The sequence below is a fragment of the Mercurialis annua genome, linkage group LG1-X (assembly GCF_937616625.2).
Source record: "Mercurialis annua linkage group LG1-X, ddMerAnnu1.2, whole genome shotgun sequence".
Taxonomy (NCBI): domain Eukaryota; kingdom Viridiplantae; phylum Streptophyta; class Magnoliopsida; order Malpighiales; family Euphorbiaceae; genus Mercurialis; species Mercurialis annua.
The window spans coordinates 50,139,778-50,164,053 of NC_065570.1; the positions used below are offsets into that span (position 1 = coordinate 50,139,778).

Sequence of the window (24,276 nt, forward strand, 5' to 3'; positions counted from 1 at the left end):
ATTTATAATAAATAATCACATCTAATAGCTACATTCTGAATTGGTTTAAGCATATTAAGATTCCATGCAGAAACTACTTAAATTCGGATAAAAAGACAACATTCATATAGGCCAAAACAAATAACAAATTTGCAGAAAAATGATTCTACTGTCAAATAAAACAAGACGAGCTTTGATCATTTTTTAGTGTACTTTAACCTATATACTTAAATGCATTGGACAATACACCTTTACCTTTAGGTACAAGAATTATTTACTATGCATAAAATATTGCCATGGACTGCAAACAAGAATCAAAATCTTGCAAACCAACAATGTTTTTAGTAAAGAAAACATATCATCCACGAAAACATAAACGTTGAAATAAAAAAACTAAAATAAAAACTAAAAACTAAAAAATATTTTACAATAATAAGTATATATTAAAGTTGGCAAAATGTCTCATAAATTACAGACCTTTGAACTTTTTTCAATAGAACCCGACGTTGTAAAATTGTAATTTTATTTTATTTCGTATTTTCGATTTTCAATTGTACCCTAAAACATTTAATTGACCTCTTTTTATTCGAAAGTGTTTTTATGTTATGCAAATGGTGAAAAAAAAAGAGAAAACAACAATTTTTACCCCAAAAGGTTATTAATTTAAAGTTCTGAAATTTTCAGAAGCATTTTAAAAAATACGGAAATGTAGGACTCGATAAATTTCGGTATTATATCGAAGAAAACAATGCAATTGTCTATAAGTACCGTCTTGTAGAAGATCATTTCTCCTCAATTTCTAACAACAATGAACACTTACTCTATCCTTGTCCTAGTTCTGCTCACCACCCTTTTATCAACCCAAGCAGCCCCAACAAACTCCAAGCTCTTCAGAGTGTACATCGGAGCTGAAGGCAAAGGTGTCAAGTTTTCGGACGTACCGGTCAATCCAAATCTCGAATTTCACTTCATTCTCTCCTTCGCCATTGACTACACTCCATCATCTTCCCCAACTAATGGTTACTTCAATGCATATTGGGACACAGAGAATCTCACCACTTCATCCGCCTCGTCGATCCGAGCCCGCCACTCGAACATCAAGATAGCCATGAGTCTCGGAGGGGACACCATAAATGGTCAGAACGTATATTTTCAACCAAAATCAATCACTTCTTGGGTGACCAATGCAATCTACTCAATAACAGAGATATCAAACAAGTATAATCTCGACGGAATCGATATCGATTACGAACATTTTCGCACTGATCCAAACACATTTGCAGAATGCATTGGAAAACTCATATCCTACCTGAAAGACCACAAGATTATCTCATTTGTATCAATAGCACCATACGATGATACCTCTGTGCAACCATATTACAAAACCCTATGGAAGAAATATGGTCATCTTATTGACTATGTAAACTTCCAATTCTATGCATATCCTAAGAATACTACAGTTCCTCAGTTCTTGGAATATTTTGAGGCACAGAGATTGAATTACAAAGGTGGCAAGATCTTGACCAGCTTTGGAACAGATGGAAGTGGAGGTTTATCTCCTAAGCATGGTTTTTTTAGTGCTTGTAATAGTCTTAGAGATCAGAATAAGCTTCATGGGATCTTTATATGGTCTGCTGATGATTCAAAGGAAGCAGGATTTCCTTTTGAATTGCAGTCTCAGACCTTTTTGGCCAACATAAAATGATCACACTAATATGGAAATCGAAACCAAACACATTTTTGGTTGTTTAATCAAGGGAATAGATGACGAAAGGATTTCTCAATATGTAAAACATTTGATCATATTGCAATAGAGAATTCAATAATTTGTTGAAATCACTAGGGCTGCGCATTCCACTTGACTTTGGATCAATTTATTTGATTCAATTTGGTTCAATGTATTTGTTTATTTTACAAAAACATTAATGTGCGCGTTGGACCAAATGTAGAACATTAAAATCTCCAACAATATTAGTACCACAAAATCATAAATTTCTGGGTGTCATGTACAGGCCATCAACCCAATGGAGTTGTCGCAAATGAAATTCAAAATCAAATCCCAGCAAGTTCTATAAACATTTATTGGGAAAAGAAGGGCATTACACTTCAATCCTCAACTTAAATACAATGGGGATGTATGATACAGTTGGTGAAAATATGAAACATAAAATTGTTGAATCCTCCAACAAATATTTGATGCTAGCCCGGGCTTAAGCCTGCCCTAGCCTTAGAGTAGATCAGCCTCTGCCAATAGGCATAGCTTAGTGGCAGGGACATTTTAACTCGACCTACGTATCTCAGGTTCGAATTCCCCTTTCCCCAATGAAAAAAAAAAAGCCAAAACTGTAAGCTGCTCAAGTAATGCAGCCAAAGTACCCACAACTAAAGCAACACTTACGATATGCAACCTCATCATCATCATGGTGAACAAATCCATTAACTTCATCACTAAGAAACACCAAATACCTGCAAGGAGCATGATACAGTAAGCTTAAGGAAACAAATATTATGAGGTCTATGTCTATAAGGAATCTCACTCACCCCTGCCAGAACATCCTTCGAGAGCTGAGATTTTCTTTCTTCTGGTTTCTCTGCAACTGGTTTTGTCTGTGGAAATTGACGGATGAATTTTGGTGCTTGCTCGCTTACAGACTGTTCACCTCCAGTCTCTTGTTGGACCTTTTGTTTCTGCAGAAACAAGACGAAACAGATGATACATTAACAAAAATCAAGGGGAAATTTCTGTTTTGCATTCTTCTCCGTGTCGAAGAGGTTGATCCAAGTTCAATCCAAAGAAGGTACAAAACTGCAACCATAAAATACATCTGCAACTGTTGCCTGTTGGTTCCATTACTTCAAAATAATAGATACTGCTCGGACAAAACAATTTCGTGACTCCAACTTGAAGGCTTCTTAAGATAAGAACAAAGAGAGCTCGTAATGGAACATGTCTACCTATGAAGCACCGACACTCCTCCGGAGTGCCGTATTTAGGGGGACACTTCGGGGACACGGGGACACGCCGGGGATACGTACCCGACACGCCACGTGGCGTGTCCCCGTACCTTTGACTGGTCAAAGAGGGGGACACGCCGAGGACACTTTGGGGACACTTCGGGGGGACACTTCTAGTGGTATTTAGTTGATTTTAAGTCTTTTTTTAGTATGAGTTTTTTTAATAAGAAATTTAACTAAATGGGCCCAAACCCAAATACAATTAGATAGTAAGTGAAACTAAACCCTGTTTTTAATTTAAAAAAAAAACACAGCGGTAACCTCCTTTTAATTATTCAACTAATTTACATATTAATTATGCATCTTATAACATAAGATTCATTGTTTTTGCATCTTGAAAGCTTATATATGACTAAATATATATTTTAAAAAAAATAAAAAAATTGCCGTGTCCCCGCCGTACCCGTATCCTATTTTTTCCTAAAATGCCGTTCCCCGTACCCGTACCAGTGTCCGTACCCGTACCCGTACCCGTATCGGTGCTTCATAGATGTCTACTAATCAGGATTTTATCCTAGTTCTTTTAATATACCAATGAGGATAGACATTAAAAAAATGAATTTAAATTATGGGCTCAACAGATAAGAGGGATTCAAATATAATGATCTGTAAACCCTGATATAGTCGGAAGTGCACCGAATATCAGGAGCATGTTCCCTTAAGTCTACACTAAGAGACATGAAGACCAACTCTACAAAAAGAAAAATTAAGTCATTCACTTCTGTGCCTTCATCATCCATTGTTAACCCCAATGTGTAAATGATGATTCGGGTTTCCTCTATTTAGTAAGAAAGAGGTCCCTTGAGTGACGAATTGTGCAATATTGACACGAGGAATGAGTCCTATGAAGAACTATTAAACAACTGCTATATGAATTGAAATATTGTCCAGTGCAGAATGTAAAAGACATGTCAAAACCTAAGAACCTAATTAATTTCCTATACAAAAAAAAAAGAACAAATGTGAAATAAAGCACCTCGGTTATATATATTTATTATTTTAGAACATAATTTAAAATAATTCAGTAAAATGGTAATCTGAACTGTGTGAATTTTATACAGATGCAATATTTACCTTCTTTAAGCGTTCTTCTATAGAACTCAAAGCACGGGATTTGTCAACTTTAGACAGATAAAAGTCCCGCTCCCTCTTAGCAGCAGAAAGCTCTAGAGCTAACTTCTGCTCTCTTATAGCACTCTTATAAGCTGCATTAGAAACACAGACAGTTAGACATGAAGTAAACTTTTTACGTAAATATGATATAGCATAAGAAAATATATTCTTTACCAATTTCTTCTGTGAGATCATCCCATTTGAATTTACTCAAGTACTTGATATTCCAAAGGTCATAATAGAATTTTGATCTCTTCTTCCCACCTAAACAAGAAAATGACATAAATAAACACACCAGGGATGATGCAAGGAGGAAAAAGATGCAAACAACAAATACAATATGTAAAGCTAAAAATGAAGAAGAAAATCTCCAGAAAAACCTGCTCCATTTGCAGCATTAATACATGAGACATTTTTTGTTCAAACCACAACCGAAAAACAACAAATAGGAAGCCACAATCTCATATAATGAATAAAACTACCGCCAAGCAACTAAGGAAGGAATTTTATGAGCATTATATTGCACATATTCTGTAGAGAAGTTTGCACTTTGACTCGGCTTCCGCATTCGACAACTTATTCTCATTCCACGCTCAAAAATATCAAAATACAAAATGAAGTACTGGGAGTCTATACATGATTTACATTCAGAATTTTTAGCTAAAAAAACAGAGATATAAGAATACCTACCCATCTGTTCACCATTTAATGCATTAGCAACTTTTTTGGCGACATTTTTATTGCCAAACTCAACCCACCTGCATGTTACAGACAAGGAGAATATGTATTATTGCTTGCAACAACACAGTGTACATCTTTTCAGGACAAACAAAAATAAAACTTAAACTCTCCATTTGTCAGTATTACAGCAGATAAGAAACAGGAGACAATCACATTCAATATTCAAAGTAATATTACTCTTAAAGATAAAAGTAGTATGCTTATCGTATATTGTGCTCTATTTTGTATTTGACATACCCTTCAGAAAATGCTTGATCTTGAGATCCATCAGCTTTTTTTCGTTGTACTTGACGTTTATGAACTGCAACTGCTACATAGCTTGAGATTGATTAGTAATAGTGTTGTCAGAAAGTAGAACAAAAGAAACAAGAAAAGTAAGAAACATTACTTTCAGGTGCAAGGTAGATCCTCTGTATTTCTCCATATTGGGATAGAATATGGCGAAGCTTTACATGATCCATATGAGGAGGAATTCGACTCAAGTAACAAATTCCGCGCCTGTCAGCCTTACCGGCATCAATTAAAAGCCGCTTTCTCTTCTTCTTTTTAGGCATATCAGCCATTTTATCATTCATCATCTCCTCTTCTGCACAGTTCAACCCGCTGACCTCTTGCTTTTCAGCAGCCACTGCATTTTCTTGCAGTAAATGTTCCTCTTCATTGCTTTTCAAACTTTTAGCAACTGGATTCATCACCTTTGGAGAACCTTCTATCCTCATATCACAATGTTCTGAATCCCGTCCAACTGAGGGGCCATCCCCAATGATGTCTTGTTCATCGTCTACCATCTTATTACCCAACAACTGTTTTCTCTTTTTATTTTTCTTACGTTTTTGTCTTTCCAAACTGGATTTTGTATCCCTTTCGGTCTGAGAGCTCAAAGCATTCAGTTTATACTCTTCTTTAGCCATTCTGCCCAATGAAACAAAGTGGAACTACACTCATAAGAGCAGGAAAAGGAATATGAGCAGAAAACTCAGCTAATCAAACACCCAAACTTCTAAAAACTGCTTTGAACACTTAAAGGCCATGTTTGGTTCATGGAATAGGTAAGGAATATAATAGGTATTCCACATAGAATCGCTATTCTTTGCTTTGGTTCACGTAACAATAATTCCATTGAATTATTATTCCATGATTTTTTGAAATAAATATTTCTGCTAGAAAGTAAATAATAGCTATTCCATTCTATTCTCTTCCATTTTATTTTGTTCCATGAACTAAATATAGCCTTAGTATACTGATAAAACATGAATAGTTCTGCACATAATGAACACAATACATGAGTTCAATACCAATGGCATGCGAATATTTTAGATAATTGTTTGTAGCCTAGCCGTTAAGTTCCCTGATTCAGAAACTTCTAGCACATAGCTGAATATTAAACTGAACTCAAGGGCATAATCAAAATGCATAAACATAAGCACCGTGTTTTTCTTTTGAAACCCAGATGATATTAAGAACCCAATTCCATGAAAACACAATCTTTAAATCAAGAAACAAAAAGCGAAAAAAAAAGACATGCTTTGTACTCATAAGTTTCAGAATACAATTGGCTGAAGAATTTAGTGAAAATAAAAACTGCATAGCAAGCAGCGAAAGATCACTTACAGCGGAAAAATGCGTTCTTTAATGTTGATTCGGATTCTGCGACAAAGTAGAGAACGGAGGCTTCTTGTTGAATGGCTACTTAGCAGAGCACTGTGTTGTGTTCTTTTAGGTTTTATTATTCTAGCGTCAGTTTTCCTATTTAAACCCGCAAAATATAGCAAAGTCTGCTATTGGTTTAATGGTTGAGTTTCGTTTTCGCCTTAGGTCGAGGGCTCGAACCCAAATAAGGCAACTTTCTAATTATTTTTTTCTTTTTCTCTCTGAAAGCCGCAAATACATTCGCCCGTCACTTTCACCAGTCACAATAAACCCTCCAGCCAGTACAGAAACTAAAACCTTAAATCCTTCATTTTTATTAACTCAGATCAATTAATAGCATCAGCTGATCAGAATCTTCAAGAAAAAATGCAGAAATCACAGCAAGAGATAGTCTATACTAAACAGCCGTACGTCGAAGATGTCGGCCCCCGTAGAATGTCAGTATTTACTCAAACTTCTTGTTTTAATTAGGGTTTTAGTTTTCATTTTCATTAGTTTTTTCAATTTGAATTGTATGATTTTGATTAAATTGTGATATGTAAATGTGCAGCAAAAGTATGCAATTTACAATGATGTCCGGAGAAGAGATAATGAAAGCAGCCGAATGTCAAGTTCATTTAGGTTCTTATTATGATGCTACTCGTAAAGCCATTCCCGGCGGTTTATTAGATCCCCGCTTGGTATGCTCTTTTTGCTGCTGCTGCTACTGAATAATTATGACTCTTTATTTTTTTAGTGATGGTCTGGTTGTTTTCAGGGTCCTGCTACTAAAAATAGTAGTGCTTGTCATACTTGTGGCGCCGAATTTCACGAGTGCCCTGGTCATTTTGGGTACTTGAATCTTGTCTTGCCGGTTTTTAATGTCGGTTATATGAGCACTATTTTGGATGTTTTGAAGTGCATTTGCAAGGTAATGATGTAATTTGAAATATTTGATTTGTAGTGAACTTTTTATTAAGAGCCATATAACACATGATAAGGGATTGAAAATCGAATTATAATTGGCATTGGAGAAGTAACAGAATTGTCAAAGCCAATACTTTGGTTTAGCTTGTGCTTGTCATTTGTTTAATGTTTGATTCTTGACATGGTTCTTACTGACTTTAGTATTTTTGCAGTCTTGTTCTCATATACTTTATGATGAGGCATTATGTAAAACTGACTTGAAAAGGATAAGAAATCCCAAGTTAGAACATCTGAGGAGGAGTGAGTTGGTGAGAAAGATTGTGAAGAAGTGTAGTACCATGACAAGTAACAAAGCTGTGAAGTGCAAAAGATGTGGAGAAATGAATGGTAAAGCTTCTGCTTTTCCATGCCTGCATAATTACTCTTATCAGGAACACAAAAGAAACTTACTGTATGCTGCACCTCATTGAAAATGTATGAAGAATGATGCTTTTGAACATTCTTATTTCTTATAATAATTATTCTATTATTTTCCCAAATTAATGCTTGTTAAGGACCAAGAACAAGATCAAATGCTATCATCAGAATCATGCTTTTTGAATAATTAGCCTTCCCAAATGGTAGTATTCTTTATTATCCTTTATTGAGTGCTGGAAGATTTAGATTCTTTATATTTTTATTAAATCCATTAGGTGTAGACGGTAGTGTAACGTGTGAAGATGGTGTCAACATTATCCTAGATGCAGATTGATGTTAAGCCTGCATGAACACATTATGTGTATGTCTGTATCTGCATGTAATGAATTTTGCTTACATGCAATGAATACTTGTAGACTAATCTTAATAATCACTGAAGTGCATTTTTGGATTGTCACCTGGACATTCCAAATGTAAACAAAGTGAACTTGAAACGTTAAGTCAGTCATGGATGCATTTTTCCCTCATTAATAAGATTTTACTGTATATGACGGCATATTCCAACTTTATTTTGAGTTTGAATGTTCCCTATTGTTGGTAGTACATTTTGATATTTCATCTTTGCCAACAAAAGCTTTAACCTCTTGCTGGTTGTGGACATGCCTAAACAATTTTCCCGTAATTGGTATATGATACTTAGGTGTGGCGAGTTTAGGCTTCAGATCTGTGTAGGTTTGGTAAAGTGGGTTGGTCTTTCCCAAAGAAATCAGCTTTGGAAGGTTTTCTTGACTTGTTTCTGGGATCTAAAAGGCATTATTGATTAGCTGTTGCCAGTCCTTATTGCTAGAATGTTGTGGCAGCAAATAAAGCAGATAATGAATTGCCTAAGAGGCAAGGAACATCTTTAAGTGTTTTTTGGATATGAAATTCTGGAAGAAACAATAAATAATTCACGACCATTAAAATGATATAGTTTGCAACCTTGTTTTCCACATGCAGAAAATCAAGGAATTTTCAGGGCAATTGTAGCTTTTAAAGTAAAATACTTATTTGTTTGATATCATGCATTTCAGGGATGGTAAAAAAGGCTGGCTCTGCTCTAACCCTTATTCATGATCGCGCTAAATTAGATAACTTTTTGGAAGAATGTAGATCTGCAATTTCACATACAAAAGAGTCTAAAGCACCAATTAGTCTGGCTACTTACATTCTTACCCCTGTTAAAGTTCTGTCTATTTTTAGAAAAATTTCAGAAGAGGTAATACTGTTCTTCCATTTTGAATCTGAATAACTTTTGAGGTTTTTCATATTTGCTAATCAATAACACTCTGCTTTTGTATAACAGAATTGTGAAGTGCTTGGTCTTTTTGATAGACCAGAGAAACTTATCATAACAAACATAGCTGTGCCGCCTATATCTATTCGACCCTCCGTTTTCACAGATGGATTACAGAGGTTTTTTCTTATTAGATCTTCATTATTTGCTTCAAGTTTCCCTTTATGGTAGTAGCATTACAATAATTGATGCATATACATTCTTCCTCTTCTACTGCAGCAACGAAAATGACATCACAGAGAGGTTAAAACAAATTATTCAGGCAAATGCTAGCCTTCGCATGGAATTACTAGAAGGAAGAATGAGTATGAATAAATATCTGGTAAGATAAGGAAGTTTGAACATGCACGTTAACTTTTTGGGAAGTTGCTTGGCATTTTATATTATAACTCAGTAGTATCACGTTGGTTCTTTTAATATGTTGTTTCTACTTCCTACCTTTTAGCTTCTCCTGGTAAAGCATAAATTATTAGTCCTCTTCACTATGTTTTTAAATTGTTTTACTTGCGATTATCTAAGAAACATGGATATTCATTCTTTTTAGCAAAAAAAGAAAAAAATCCAATCATATCATTTAACAACAGAGTGTTCTTACTTCTTATTAATTCCACTTCAGATAGCAATTTTTTTATACCAGTTTTTCTGCTTCTTAGACCTGTATTGTTTTCATGTAGAATGGTTCAGTTTCCCTGTTTATGATTAGGTAGTGGTTATATTACTAGAAGTCATTTTTCCACACTATTTTATCATGTCATATGATTTTTTTTAATAATTGTTGCAAACCTTTTTGGTCTCAAGGTACTATTACATGATATTTATGTTGAAGATTTTGGTTTAGGATTCTTGGGATGGTCTTCAAGCTGCAGTTGCACTCTATATAAATAGTGATGTCCGTGTTCCAAATAATGTTGAAGTTGGCAAGCCATTGAGTGGTTTTGTTCAGCGCTTAAAGGGAAAGCAGGGGCGTTTTCGTGGGAACTTGTCAGGGAAGCGTGTCGAATTTACTGGAAGGACTGTTATATCACCAGACCCTAATCTTAAAATTACTGAGGTCAGTTCTGTACCAGAAGTTGACAAACTTCTTGAGCTTTTTGTATAGGCCATTTTCTTATTTAAGCAGTAACCATCTACGAGTTTAGGTGGCTATTCCTATACATATGGCTCGGATTTTATCTTTTCCTGAACGTGTATCCCATCATAATATTGAGAAGTTGAGGCAGCTCGTCAGTAATGGTCCTCAGAAATACCCTGGTGCAAGTATGGTCAGATATCCTGACGGTTCCTCAAAGTTAGTACTCTTACCTTTGTTTGCTACCAGTAAAAACTTTTCCATATCTGGAATTCATTATTTTGTACTGCAGGCGTTTAATAGGTAGTTACAGAAAAACTATTGCTGAGGAATTGACATTTGGTTGTATAGTTGATCGCCATTTGGAAGATGGAGATGTTGTCCTTTTTAACAGACAACCAAGCTTGCATCGAATGTCTATCATGTGCCATAGGGTATAGTTGATGTCACTTAAGTATATTTTGTAACATGTTCTTTTTCTGTTGAATCAAATTTTCTTTTTGTCCTTGCAGGCAAGAATCATGCCCTGGAGAACGTTGAGATTTAATGAATCTGTTTGCAACCCATATAATGCTGATTTTGATGGTGATGAGATGAATATGCATGTCCCACAAACAGAAGAGGCTCGGACAGAGGCTCTTTTGTTGATGGGGGTAAGCTCCTTTTTTCTCACTCTTATTTATATATCTGTCCTTGGAAATGTAATCATTTTTACAATCCAGTTTTATATTACAAAATAATAAAAAAGAATGTGTTGCTTTAAACCTACATCTGTTAATTAAATGTCAGTTTGCAAGGATGTGATAGTATCATTTTTCCAATGTTTCACCCAGTCTTGATGATACTGATAGGTTTTCAACTTTGCAATGGTATAGAGACTCCATTTTCAAATGTAAGCATTAAAAAACTTGTGCTACTGATCTTATTTTGAGATATATGCATCATTTTACTACAGGTTCTCTTTATAAAATATGAAACTAGGTTTCTACTCTTCAGCAAATATGAATCAGGTTGATAGCTCCTCTGTTTACCCTCTTTGTATGATAACATTGGGTATCCCTCTGTCCAACACATATGTCTCTGACCATACTCTATGGTTTATCTTACACTGAAGTTGTGAAGTTCTGATCATACTTTATGATCTTTCTAACACTGAAATTGTGAAGATGAAAAATCTAAAACGATTTCAACAAAAGTACACCCTGACCAACTAACTTTGAAAAATATCAGCACTAGCTACATGCTGCAGCAATTTCAGTGAATGTTACATTATTTGTTGTCCTTCCAATTTTAATGGTTACAGCTTTGTGAACAATCACATACGTGGGCTATTTGATGTAATTTTGTATTGGTATATGTAGGTCTAATGTTGGCAAGATTATAGTCATAAAATGCAACGGGGTGTTAATTATTAAATGTTATTCGACTTTTCCTTAACTTCCAATTTCAGTAGTTATGTTACTGTTGGTATTGGCACAAAAATTCCAAGTGGAGTACCAGAACATTTTGTTATTGATTTTTGGATAATACATAACATGCTGAAGGATACACCGACACACTGTGACTCTCTTAAATAAGTAACTACAAAAGGACGAAATAATAAGGAATTCATTGAACATCAAAAAGAACTATACTAGGTGGGGATGTGCATAGCGATTGCTGCAACCTATTCCATAAAATGTTCCCTGATCCTATGATAACATTGTCTTTATCAAAAAAACTATTTTCTAGCATTTTGGTAATTTATTAACTTTGAGGCCAGTAATGAACAACCTGAATGATGTGCATGAATTTCTTGCACTCTTGGATCAGTAGCATTGATATACATGAGTATCCCATTGATGTGAAGATGGTTCATGCAGTTTTTGACGGTGACCACTTCCAGACAAAATTTACTCTGCTTTAAGGCAAATGCACACCAGCTTCCTTTTAATTAGCATGTTATAGTTGCAAGTATAGCTGGGTGGTGCTAGTTATTATTCACAACAAGAGCTTCCTTGGATCTTGCTGCTTTGTCTATATATGTTACTTTTTCCTTTTTATTTTATGACATGTTGAATATCATTGTCTGCCATTTGATGTGTTGTCATCAGGTCCAAAACAATTTATGCACACCAAAGAATGGAGAAATATTGGTAGCATCCACACAAGATTTTCTAACATCAGCTTTCCTGATCACAAGGAAGGACACTTTTTATGACCGAGCAGCTTTCTCACTTATGTGTTCTTATATAAATGATGGTGCGGATGTTGTTGATTTGCCAACACCTGTAATACTTAAGGTCAGCTAATGCATTTTTCATTTGTCCATATTTCTGCTTTACTTCAATGTTAATGCTTTTCTTTTTGAAAATGTGATGGCCATCCTGAAATTGAGGCTTGCTATTATCCCCATCCATTTTTCATTTATGTACCATTTGGGTTGATGGAATTTAGATGGTCAAAATACAAAATCATTCATTTGGTATGCTAAAAAGTGATGAGAATCTATGGATTTTAAACATCCATCATCCTCCAAAATTCTTCATATGATTCTCACTTCCCACCTAGGAGGTGAGAAAGTTGTAATCCTTTATTTTTTATACATGATGGATTCTTTGGAATATTCTATTATTCCAAAATTATCTCCATAAATCCAACGATTTTATATTTGATGCAAATGATGAAATTGTTAAATTCATGGATTTGAAAAACTCTCAATCCAAACAGCGCCTTGAGGTTTTTTTTGGTTGGGTGGGGCTGTGGTGTCAATGGCGGACATTGTCCTTATTGGCGCCAAGAATTGAATTTTTTTTCATAATGGTAATTGATTCTTCAGCATCTAAATTTAAAGAATTCATGCAGCCTCAATTAGATTGAGTAGCTTAGCGCAAAATCTCACCATTACCTTACGCTGCTAGAAGAACTTTTTACGTTCACAAAAAAAGACATACAGGTTCCACATTAAATCGAGTTAGACTATGTTGATGTTGATTTTCTTGCACTGCAGAAGTTTATATTTCCCTTGTTTTTAATGCTTTTGTAACTACATCACATATTGTGCTTTTGTGGTTGAAAGCATTGTTATGAGATGAGCTTTTTATGGAAAAAAAATCTACATTTGTGTTTTTTTTAAACCTCTGAATATTATAAAATTGTTCTTATGCAGCCGATAGAACTTTGGACCGGTAAACAATTATTTAGTGTCCTGCTGCGTCCAAGTGCAAATGTGAGAGTCTACCTCAATCTCACTGTTAAGGAGAAAATTTACTCCAAGCCTAAGAAAGGAGATAAGAGAGAGAGAGAAACAATGTGCCCTAATGATGGTTTTGTCTATATCCGGAATAGTGAGCTAATATCTGGACAACTTGGGAAGGCTACTCTAGGTGAGTTTTCTTGTTTGTTTGAAATTTATAGATGTATGTACTTTAAATTTAAAGCTTAATGTCACTTTATTTAAATTTTTTTGGGTATAAAATTATATTTTAAAGACATTATTCTTTTAAAGAGAAGGGAACTTTTCAAAGTGAACTACTTTCGGGTAGGACGCCAAACTCTGTTGCTTTCTTTCTTTTGTGTATTTCAAGATTTTCAACTATAACTCTTACTCTATAAGTTACCATTCGTAGTTATAGTGCACCATTACGTAGAAGGGATCATTACTTATTGCACTTAAAGTTCACATGTGGTCTGATTTATTTACTATACTAAAAGCTCATATGTTGATTTGATCAGCCTCTCATTTCCTCTTGTTCTCTGTTTTTTTTTCTTTTCTTTTATCTGAGTATCAAGTGCTTGTCCAAATTATTATTGAAACAGTCTCTTTGCTGAATCTTGTTTGATAAGTGAGAAGTGGTTCCTTGTGTGTTTAAAGAACAGTCTCTCGGCTTACCCTAAATTATGCTAGTTCTGTAACCTCTAGTCTATAAGTTATCAAAAGTATGGCTATCCCCTGTTTGTAGATTAGCATAGAGTCGTTATGGTTTTATGTCATTATTCATTTGGAAACTTTGGTCAAGTATAGTTGATCTATTTTTTTTTCCTTTACGAATGCAGTTGCTACATGTATCATATTAGAATCTAGAGAGTTCATCTCACACAACCATTGCACCATGTTATATTTACAACAAGCCAATGGGCATTTGCGATAGAAGATCTTTTAATTATTACTTATTTTTTATCATTAAATATTCCGCATTGCTAACGCATTATTGGTTTGTTGCACGAATGACATGGCGTAACGGTCATGTTGTATAATTTTCCTAGAATCTGTTCTGTTCTTATATTATTAATATTCCAGGAAATGGCAACAAGGATGGACTTTACTCTGTTCTTCTCAGAGACTACAATACCCATGCTGCTTCCACTTGCATGAATCGGTTAGCTAAGTTGAGGTGAGTCTCTTTGAAGTCCCCCAATCTGCAAATTCGTCCTATTTGTTTGTGTTTTAGATTATTTCTATTGATCATTATCTTTTACACAGTGCAACTTTTTTTATGCTAATAGTAATGCTATTTTTGACCTGTTATTATTAGTTGATCTCTACATGGTTCCATGAGGCCCATCTTCTTCTACTACATTTGGCAATTGTTTGATCTTTTTATATTGGCGGTGGCCAACATTGTTAAAAGTGTCGCTCTCTAACACACAATTGCTCAATAATATTTTCTTGATGTTCCACTCATGTTGTATTGTTATCCTATCTTTGATCATATGGTAACCCTGTTTTTCTTGCTTTAATTTTAGATTCATAGAATAAAAATAAAATAAAATTCAGTATTTCATATTTTCCAAGTTTCCATTGTGGTTTTCTGAAATTTACTTGTTCACAGCTTTTGTTGGTTCTGCTTGAATACAGCGCCCGATGGATTGGAAATCATGGCTTCTCAATTGGCATCGATGATGTCCAGCCAGGGAAAAAGTTGATCGAGGAAAAAGCGAAAACAATTTCTACTGGTTATCAAGAATGTGATAGACTAATAGAGGAATACAATAAAGGGAAGCTTATGCTTAAACCTGGTTGTGATGCCACTCAAACACTGGAGACTGAAATTACCGACAGACTGAACAAGCTTCGAGAAGAAGCTGGTGATGTGAGTACCCAGCTGTTTTAGATTTGACATTTTTTACTGCTCGTGCTTAATGATATATCTCATAAAGGTGCAGTATTTCTGTTCAGTTCGTTAACAAATGAACTCTTGTACATGAAATGAAAACTGGAAAAAATAATTGGAAATTTAGTTGAACTGATTGGTAAAGTTAACCTGTATTTCTTGTTTCATTTCTCCTATTGGGATAAATTTGCTTTCACTTTTTTAATGTATTATTCATGATTGATGTACATTGTCTTTCATTGAAGGAAATTTATTTTCTGATAACAAATCATTAAGTTGCCTTTTGTTGGCTTTGTAAGGTGGCTTGAAGATCCCATAATTAATCTTTTTCATTGTAGGTGTGCATGAAAGAATTGCACTGGAGAAACAGTCCATTGATCATGTCACAGTGTGGTTCCAAGGGTTCCGTTATCAATATTAGCCAGATGGTTGCATGTGTTGGTCAGCAGTCAGTTGGGGGTCGCCGTGCACCTGATGGATTCATAGATCGGAGCCTTCCTCATTTCACCAGAAAATCTAAAACCCCTGGAGTAAGTTTAACCTTACTTTTTTAGCTCCTTATCATTTACATTTTGATTGCATATTATGTGATTTCTTTGTTTATTTACATATGCAAATGAGCCAAAGAAAGTTAAGAGTTAAATACATTATCATTTTGTGTACCTTGGTATGGTATCAGTTAAGTCGCATCATTATGCTACATATAACAGAGCATCAACAATTGTTTTTTCCATTCACAATAATATCCAATAGAAATGCTCAATTTAGAACTTGTGTCAATGCTTTATAATGAAAGGAGTAACCAATCATTTATTTTACATTTGGTAAACTGTTTAGTGCATGTTAAAGACATGAAGTTTTGAATTGTTGAATAAGAAATTGTACCTTTATGTGCAGGCTAAGGGTTTTGTTGCAAATTCCTTCTATAGTGGTTTGAGGGCAACTGAGTTTTTCTTCCATACCATGGGTGGGAGAGAAGGTCTCGTTGATACTGCGGTATGCAAATTCTTTTTTTTTTTTAGTTTTGTATGTAGATTTGAGAACATGTTTGCTAGTTCATCGCTTTTTGGTATAACCTGGGTATAGTTTTCATCACTTACAAATATATTATACAATTTATAGTTTCATGTGATAGTCTCTATCTCTATCTCTATCTCTCTCACACACACATGCGCATCTCTGATAATGTACTCATGAGGATAAAACATTGCCATGTGGATATGGTATTCAGAGATAAAAAGTAGATCTTTTAACTATCTTAGTATCTTAAGATTATGAACTGACGTTAATTAAATGTTGTTGCAGGTTAAAACTGCTGACACTGGGTACATGTCTCGTAGACTGATAAAAGGGTTGGAAGACTTATCTATCCAATATGATAATACAGTACGGAATGCAAGTGGATGTATAGTTCAATTTCTTTATGGAGATGATGGCTTGGATCCTGCATTGATGGAAGGGAAGGGTGGAGTTCCATTGAATCTTGACCGTTTGTTTGCAAAAGCCAAGGTTTGCAGATTTGTTTTTGTTATAACTGGGAATTGAACGGTTGGAAAAGTTTAAAGTTATTGTCAAACATTCACTTGCAGGCTACTTGTCCTGCTGGAGAAGATAATTACCTATCTCCTTCAGATATCCCCGATGTGGTCGAAAATTTATTTGTGAAGATTGATTTGGCTCTTGGTGGAGTTTGTTCTGAAGCCTTCAAAAAAAGTTTGACTACCTTTCTTGGAGGTCATGTAAAGAGATTGGAAAGCATGATGAAATTGGTCGATGGTGATGAGGACCAATGTTCTGAAACTGTAGAAAAACTGGCTCATAAAGTATGTGGTGTTTCTAAAAGGCAGATAGAGGTAAGTATTTGATATTTCAAAGTGTTTTCTTTGGAATAGCATTTCAGTCTTCTTGAATATTTTCTTATTGATCACTTGGCTACTATGAACTTATGTTTTCAAATGGTAAACTAGTGCCTTTTTTTTATGGCATCATAGAGGTTAAGGTGAGCTGAAGGACTAAACAAATTTACAGAGAATGGCCATGGTTTCAGCTTTGTTACTCTTCTCAGTTGATGTTCAGAAGATTTTAGACTATTTTAATGATTTTTCACCCTTAAAGATGTGGTATAAATCATCATTAGAATCTGTAACTTGCGTGTAAACGTTTGAGTTGGCTTTTCTATGTAATGACTCATTTATTGGGTTATTTGTATATAAAATCCTCATCTTTAGCGTTTGTAGCGATTTAAGCAAATTATTCAAAACGTGGCATCTCACATCCCAACATTTCTAAACTCTGCATTCTATAGCCCATTGCTGTTTTCTGGCTGTTGGAAGCATACATGGCAAATAAGATTGGGCTGCGAGTTGCCAAATTTAAAACGATATGCTTAATCGGTACAAATGCGAAAGGTCAGGATTTAATATGCAAATAATCTCAAATAGTGATGACAAGGTGTCACTAAGTTGGCATTTGGCTGTTGCTCCGTTTTGCCACACAGGCCTTGAATAGCCGGAAAACGGCAACGGGCTACACAATGCCAAGTTCAGAAAGGTTGGGATGTGGGATACCACGTTTTAAATAATGCGCTTAAATACTACAAATGTTAAAGATTTGGGATTTTATATGCAAATAACCCTTTTTAATATAAACTGTGCTCAAGGATATGTACTGCTTTTTTCTTGTGCTTTGTGATGCCTTATTTTGAGCTAACATCAGTAATTGTCTAGCTGTTCTATTGTCATTTTTGGTCTATCTGAACATTGTCTATCTGTTTTTTCTGTTCTCGTAACAAAAAGTGGTTTGCAGATCCCTTAAATGTGGATCAGAGCCTTGTACCTTGTGTCCTTGTCAATTAAGGTTTGGTATTATTAGACTATTAGTTGTCTTATGCAATGTTGTTCTGCTTTTATGTATAGACCTGCTTGCCAGCTTGAACTTTTAGCATGCTCTTTTTTCTGTGTTGTCTGCCAAATGGCAATATGAATCTGTAAGAGTAATTGATTGTCATGTGACAGGTTTTCTTGAGAACCTGCATCAATCGTTTTCTTTGGAAAAAAGTTGAACCTGGAACTGCAATTGGTGCAATTGGAGCTCAAAGTATAGGGGAGCCGGGGACACAAATGACATTAAAGACCTTTCACTTTGCTGGAGTTGCCAGCATGAGTATCCTTGCTCATTATTTTAATATCAATTGATGCTTTTTTGAATTTTTTTTGTTCATACTTGGCTTTAAGTTTCTTTTTTCAGCTTGACTCCTTAGCGCTGTATCAGATATTACACAAGGAGTTCCTCGCATCAAAGAAATAATCAATGGGGCTAAAAAGATCAGTACACCTATCATTACTGCAGAGCTTGAGAAGAATACTAATGTCACTGCTGCTCGAATTGTAAGAAGTCGTATCCAAAAAACTGTTTTAGGCCAGGTATGCCATTAAGTAATTGGAAGAATTTAACATTTATATTTCCATTTAGTTCTACTCTTGCCAAAGTTTCAACTTTCAGTAGTCCCTATTCATATAGACGTTCTTGGCACTTACAATGAAGTTATTGCTTTAGATATTTGAAATACTTGTCTAATGCCTCATGTCATGGTCTGATTGTTGTTGGTGATTTTAGCATTTCGAGGTTTTATTTTGTCTTTACTACTTTTTTTTTAGATCTTCCATTTTCTGAATCTTCCATGAGTTCCAAGGTCTTTTTGCACTGTATCGTGTCAATGGTATTTGAAATCTTTTATTCTTGGTATAAGCGCTATGCAGCAAATCCTCCCACAAGCATTCCCCCCTCCCCAATTATCAAAAAAAAAAAAAAGCTGAATTGTTTTAATACTCTTGAGTTTCATGTTTATATTGTAGGTTGCTAAAAGTATTAAAATTGTAATGACTTCAAGATCAGCATCTGTAGTAATCACGCTAGATATGAGAACAATTGAAGAGGCACAATTATCTTTGGATGCAAATATTGTGAAGGAAGCAATTTTAAAAACTCCAAGAATAAAACTAAAGCCTCAGGTAAAACTCTCTTTTTTTCCGTTTTGTATAAGTTTTAGACTTGCATTTGAACACTTCATGGCAATGTTAACATGCAGCATATCAAGGTTATGGATAACAGGAAGTTGGAAGTCATTCCTCTGGGTGACAGAGAAAAAGTTCATTTTGAGCTCCATTCTCTTAAAAACATGTTGCCATCAATCATAGTTCAGGTGAGATTTTTTGAAGTTTCTGGAATTACTATGAGACCACTCCGCTTTCTGTCTTAGTTGGAATTATGTAGATTGATATGTAGTTACCTTTTTTTTGTGGTTGACAGGGCATAAAAACTGTTGAACGTGCTGTTATTGCTCAAAAGAAGCGCGAGGGGGAAGCAAGTAATCAGGAGCTTCCGACGTACAATATGTTGGTAGAAGGGTGAGTTTTTCTTTTATTGCACGTATATATCATCTATATATTCTGTTTTTGGTAATGTTATCTAAAACCCTGCTACCAATATATGTTCTTCTACTCTTTGCTTTAGTGAACTAAGATAATCATAGTTATCCATTACTTCATGTCAATCTTCTAGAACTTGAAAAGATAATCTCCGGGAAATATTAATAAATTCAGATAAAATTTTGGAAACAAGCACCCTCTTCAATTGCTCTCTTTTCTTTAATTCCCTTGTAAAAGCTTCCACAAGAATTATGGTGCGCAGATCATTCGGGTCCTTTCTCAAGCACATCTCTCTTACAGATAAAATTTTGATTTCGTTAAAGAATCCGACCTTTTGCAAGTCAATATTTCACATGTACATTAGCCTGGTCGATTATTTTTTAAATATACTCTATTTATATAATATACTCGATTTATATAATAAACTCCATTATATAATCTCTAGTTTCTTCTAATCTGTCATGATGAGTAGCTCAGATCCCTGGCTTTTCCTTGAAATAAATGCCTTTAAGTTATGCATACGCTCATGAGTAGAATACTTACTATTTCCAGTCGGGCAGCTAGTTGTCTTAGTAGAGCTGGGATCCAAAGAAAAGATTAAAAGCATGTTCGCAAGTGTGTTACTGACAAGACTCACTTTAGTCACTTGACTTTATAGACTCAGCTGTCTATGCTAAAGAGTAAAGGCTAATATCATCTGTATGGTTTAAAGACTTATCTACCCCTTCAACACATTTGTTAATTTTGTTTCCCCTTTATTCTCTCAGCCTTTCCCTAGCTATGATCAATCTTTCTTTTCTTTTTCCTCATTATTTATTTTTGATATTTTTTCTTAATATGCTGTTTTATAACATTTTAATTAGGCCTAATGTCTTAAAAAACCCTGACCTTTCATTCCCTTTTCAATTCTACCCTGACGTTGCAAATCAGTCAATTTTACCCTATTTTGTATTTTTTTATTTCAATTGTACCCTAAAGCATAAAATTGACCTTTTTTTTATTTGACAAAAATTCTTTAAATTTATCCTTTTTGCATTAGATTAACTTTTATATTAAATTGACCATTTTTGAAGAATTCTTTTGCATTTTTGTCAAATAAATAAAGGTCAATTTTATGCTTCAGGGTACAATTGAAATGAAAAAAATGCAAAATGGGGTAAAATTGACAAATTTGCAACGTCAGGGTAGGATTGAAAAAGGGATGAAAGGTCGGGATTTTTTAAGACATTAAGCCTTTTAATTATCCAATTCTAACTATTTGAGCTCCATGTTTTGAAATGATTAAGAGTTACAAAATGACTAATTATGAAATGGCTCTCGATCAAATCTATATTCGATTGGAGACTAATGGTAACATGGCTGTCAAAGCTGTGGACTGACTTCATGTCAATCTCATTGTGATATGAGTTCAACAATCAATGAATATGACCTATCTTTTGAGTTTATTAATTGTTTTTAAAAAGACTTTCTTACATGCAGTGGTGGTGTTCAGGTAACTTCTAAATATGTATCATTTCCTTGCATTTTTTTTTTTTGAGCATGTCCTTTTCAATCCATGGACCTAAAATCACTTCCTATAATATAAGCAATTCTTGCTCAGGGCCAGTTTTGACTTGATGTTTATGGAATTGGGAAGTTTGTCTGAATGTAAATATCAATCTTAATTCTGTGCAATGTTGGGTTATTGACTATTTCTTTACCAATCTCTAGCTATTCTTTTGCTGTCCCCTTCCGGATGAGGATTCAAAACTCTTAAATTTAATAATGAGGGAAGTATGACGGGTTGATGGGTAATAAATTTTCACTGATGAATGATGATAGGGTACATAACAAAAGTAAGTCATGGTTATTCGAACTACCTTTTTATTTAAAGTCTAGCATTGAAGTCGGCACATCAGAGTAGTTATCAGCAAATTTAAATTGTTTAAATGATGTTACTGGAACTAGGCTCTGGTCAGAAACTTGGCAGAATTCTGGATTACTCTAAGCCTGCTGATATTAACCCCACATGATGGTTTGTCCCGGGGAACAGATCAATAATCTTATGATTGATACCTACTTCAGTGAAGACTACTCTAGAATCTTGGATTCCTTTGAAGAAATGTTCAGAAACTTGCCAGAATTCTGGATTACTCTAAGCCTGCTGATATTACCCCAAGATTTATCCAACTTTCTGATTCTGTATTTAGGAGTTCCAAAATAACAATACTAGCAATAAACTTGGTGTGAACCTGCATGTCTTATCATTATTTGTGAAAATAACAGCACCTGATCCTTCAGTACTCGAGTCAAAAAGATAAAATAGAAAGTGCACTGACTTAAGGTATACCTGCCGAATGCTGAAGAAGATAAATGTTGCCTGGTAGCTAAAGAATGATCACATGTTTCTTGAATCTCTTTGTGATTGTAAATTAATATTGTCCAATTTTGCTATTGTGAAAAGTCTATTTTACAGCCTAAAGCCTCCTTTTTACAAACATGGTATATATATCTTTGTAGGATGGGCCTTGATCTTGTTATGGGAACTGAAGGAGTGGATGGTCGCAAAACTACAAGTAATCATGTGATGGAAATTCAGAAATATCTTGGGATTGAGGCTGCAAGAAAATGCATTATTTATGAGATAAATCAAACTATGGAACATCATGGAATGAGCATCGATATACGTCATATGATGCTTTTAGCAGATCTAATGACATTTAAGGTAATCTTTTGTGCAGCTCGTCTTTCTATCCAAATTGTAGCTGGCATAATAGGGTATTATTTAATTTTATTTCAACATAATAATCTTACAGGGCGAAGTTCTTGGAATCACAAGATTTGGCATTCAAAGGATGGACAAAAGTGTTCTGATGCTGGCTTCATTTGAGAAAACAACAGATCACCTTTATCATGCTGCTGTGCATGGCAGGGATGACAAAATTGAAGGAGTTAGTGAATGCATCATCATGGGCATTCCAATGCAGTTAGGCACTGGAATACTCAAAGTACAACAAAGGTAAGTACACAATTTCTTTCTCTTAAGTTTTGATGATTTTGCCCTGCAGACGACTTCAATCAATTTGCTGGCTGAAACAACATAATTACGCCAAGCATTATCCTGAAATCAGTTCTGGTGTTGCTAGTTTAGTGAAATTCATTAAAAACAATTGAGAAACCATGGTCCTTTATTTTTTGATTTCTCCTATATGGATATATTTTCTTTCCATCTTTGTTTATGTCATATGCGATATTTTCTTAGCTGTGTTGTGTTCAGCATATCTTTGTTTCCTTGGTAGTTGGTAGTCACTACACTGGTGACTAATTGTTTTTTTAACGTGCTATTAAATAAAAGGATAATTATCAAAATTATTGTTCTTCTCCTGCATTTGAAAAATCAATGTTGCCCCTTTTAACATTTTAATTTCATGTCTAATACCTTAATATCAGAGGGAAAATACAGGAGGAAAACAGTAACTTTGGCCTAACCTCAGGGGGCGATAGTAATAATTCCTTGAATAAAAGCTCATGCATGTTTTGTTGTTTGATTAGTTTACCAGATAATCTATTAGCATTGCTGCATATGTCGTATGGTGGAATAGTTTTTGAGTCTATGCATTTCTTTTCTGGAGATTTCTTTCAGTACTACACACTTCTGACGAGCCAAGTCGCAAATCATTTACCTAATGTGTTTTCTCCGCAGGATTGACCCACCACCAATGCTAAAATATGGATCAGATTCTATAATCTCTTAGTGTTTGCAAGTTAAAGAGTTTATTCAAGAGTATACTATCATACAGATTATTACAATGGACCTGGTGGATATACATTGTTCTCGAATTATTACAACTTACAAGGTTAGAAATGAAAAAATAATTAATTCGCGATTTTTTATTGTATTTATTTTCTTTTAAAATTGAAAATTGACACCCTTATCCCTTGTTTTTCTTTCTTACATAAGCAAGCAGAATTAATGAACTGTGCGTGCTTCTGTGATTACTTGCATTACAGATGACTGCGGCGGTGAGTTATAGGCACGGCTCTCCAGGTAACTGCGGAGCTCTGATATATCTGATTTTGCAGCTTTGCGAACCGAGAAAGAAAAAGAAAAGGTGTTTTTGCCGCACATACATACAACTAGGCATAAGCAGCAGTAGTGAATTCAGCAGTTCCCTTTAAAGGGTTACATTTAAAGTTGCATTTTTGTATGTAGTAGTCAACAGTTAAACATATCTTTTGATGTATGAAATAAGTTAAATGGAAGCATAACTAAGTATTAGTTTAACAATGTTGAATAACATTTGGTAAACTTTCTGAACACTGAGGATTTATTTAGTTTAGAATTAGGAATGAGAATAACTATTTTTCACTTGATTTGGTTCAATAAAATAGTAAGAATGGAAATGAAGACTAATTGAATATTTTTGCTTATCATTAATATATAATATATAATTAATTATTTTTAAGTAAAATATTTTTATATAATAAATTTCAAAATAGTTTTTTTAAATAATGATTTTATTTATTTGTTTATCAAAATATTTTTATATT

At 34.5% G+C, this 24,276-nt stretch overlaps 3 protein-coding genes across 6 annotated transcripts; 2 read left to right on the top strand and 1 right to left on the bottom strand.

The window, feature by feature from the left end:
• The first annotated feature begins 718 nt into the window (after positions 1-718).
• Positions 719-1,926, top strand: LOC126681028 (chitinase 2-like). Its single transcript, XM_050376397.2, has one exon. It carries the CDS (start codon positions 788-790, stop codon positions 1,682-1,684), a length of 897 nt encoding a protein of 298 aa, XP_050232354.1. The 5' UTR covers positions 719-787; the 3' UTR covers positions 1,685-1,926.
• A 98-nt stretch (positions 1,927-2,024) lies between these two features.
• On the bottom strand, positions 2,025-6,591 carry LOC126681019 (pre-rRNA-processing protein ESF2). Of its 2 annotated transcripts, none has more exons than XM_056103675.1 (8): positions 6,460-6,591; positions 5,237-5,783; positions 5,086-5,158; positions 4,798-4,865; positions 4,282-4,371; positions 4,069-4,199; positions 2,521-2,667; positions 2,025-2,445 (listed from the first exon to the last, which is right to left on the bottom strand). In XM_056103675.1, exons 2-8 carry the CDS (start codon positions 5,757-5,759, stop codon positions 2,428-2,430), a joined length of 1,050 nt encoding a protein of 349 aa, XP_055959650.1. In that variant the 5' UTR covers positions 5,760-5,783; positions 6,460-6,591; the 3' UTR covers positions 2,025-2,427. The 2 variants fall into 2 exon arrangements, with proteins under 2 accessions (XP_055959650.1, XP_050232341.1); XM_050376384.2 differs by having other exon boundaries at positions 5,086-5,155; positions 5,237-5,760; positions 6,460-6,584.
• A 65-nt stretch (positions 6,592-6,656) lies between these two features.
• On the top strand, positions 6,657-24,034 carry LOC126681003 (DNA-directed RNA polymerase III subunit 1). Of its 3 annotated transcripts, none has more exons than XM_050376364.2 (28): positions 6,657-6,935; positions 7,049-7,178; positions 7,256-7,408; positions 7,617-7,791; positions 8,895-9,079; positions 9,167-9,276; positions 9,377-9,479; positions 9,996-10,208; positions 10,297-10,445; positions 10,519-10,660; positions 10,739-10,879; positions 12,320-12,508; positions 13,375-13,591; positions 14,506-14,599; positions 15,064-15,298; positions 15,658-15,849; positions 16,217-16,315; positions 16,625-16,828; positions 16,909-17,172; positions 18,334-18,481; positions 18,590-18,741; positions 19,174-19,329; positions 19,407-19,520; positions 19,628-19,725; positions 22,246-22,450; positions 22,542-22,744; positions 23,429-23,582; positions 23,687-24,034. In XM_050376364.2, exons 1-27 carry the CDS (start codon positions 6,865-6,867, stop codon positions 23,478-23,480), a joined length of 4,194 nt encoding a protein of 1,397 aa, XP_050232321.1. In that variant the 5' UTR covers positions 6,657-6,864; the 3' UTR covers positions 23,481-23,582; positions 23,687-24,034. The 3 variants fall into 3 exon arrangements, with proteins under 3 accessions (XP_050232321.1, XP_050232329.1, XP_050232312.1); XM_050376372.2 differs by having other exon boundaries at positions 23,694-24,034; XM_050376355.2 differs by having other exon boundaries at positions 23,737-24,034.
• Positions 24,035-24,276: the final 242 nt, after the last annotated feature.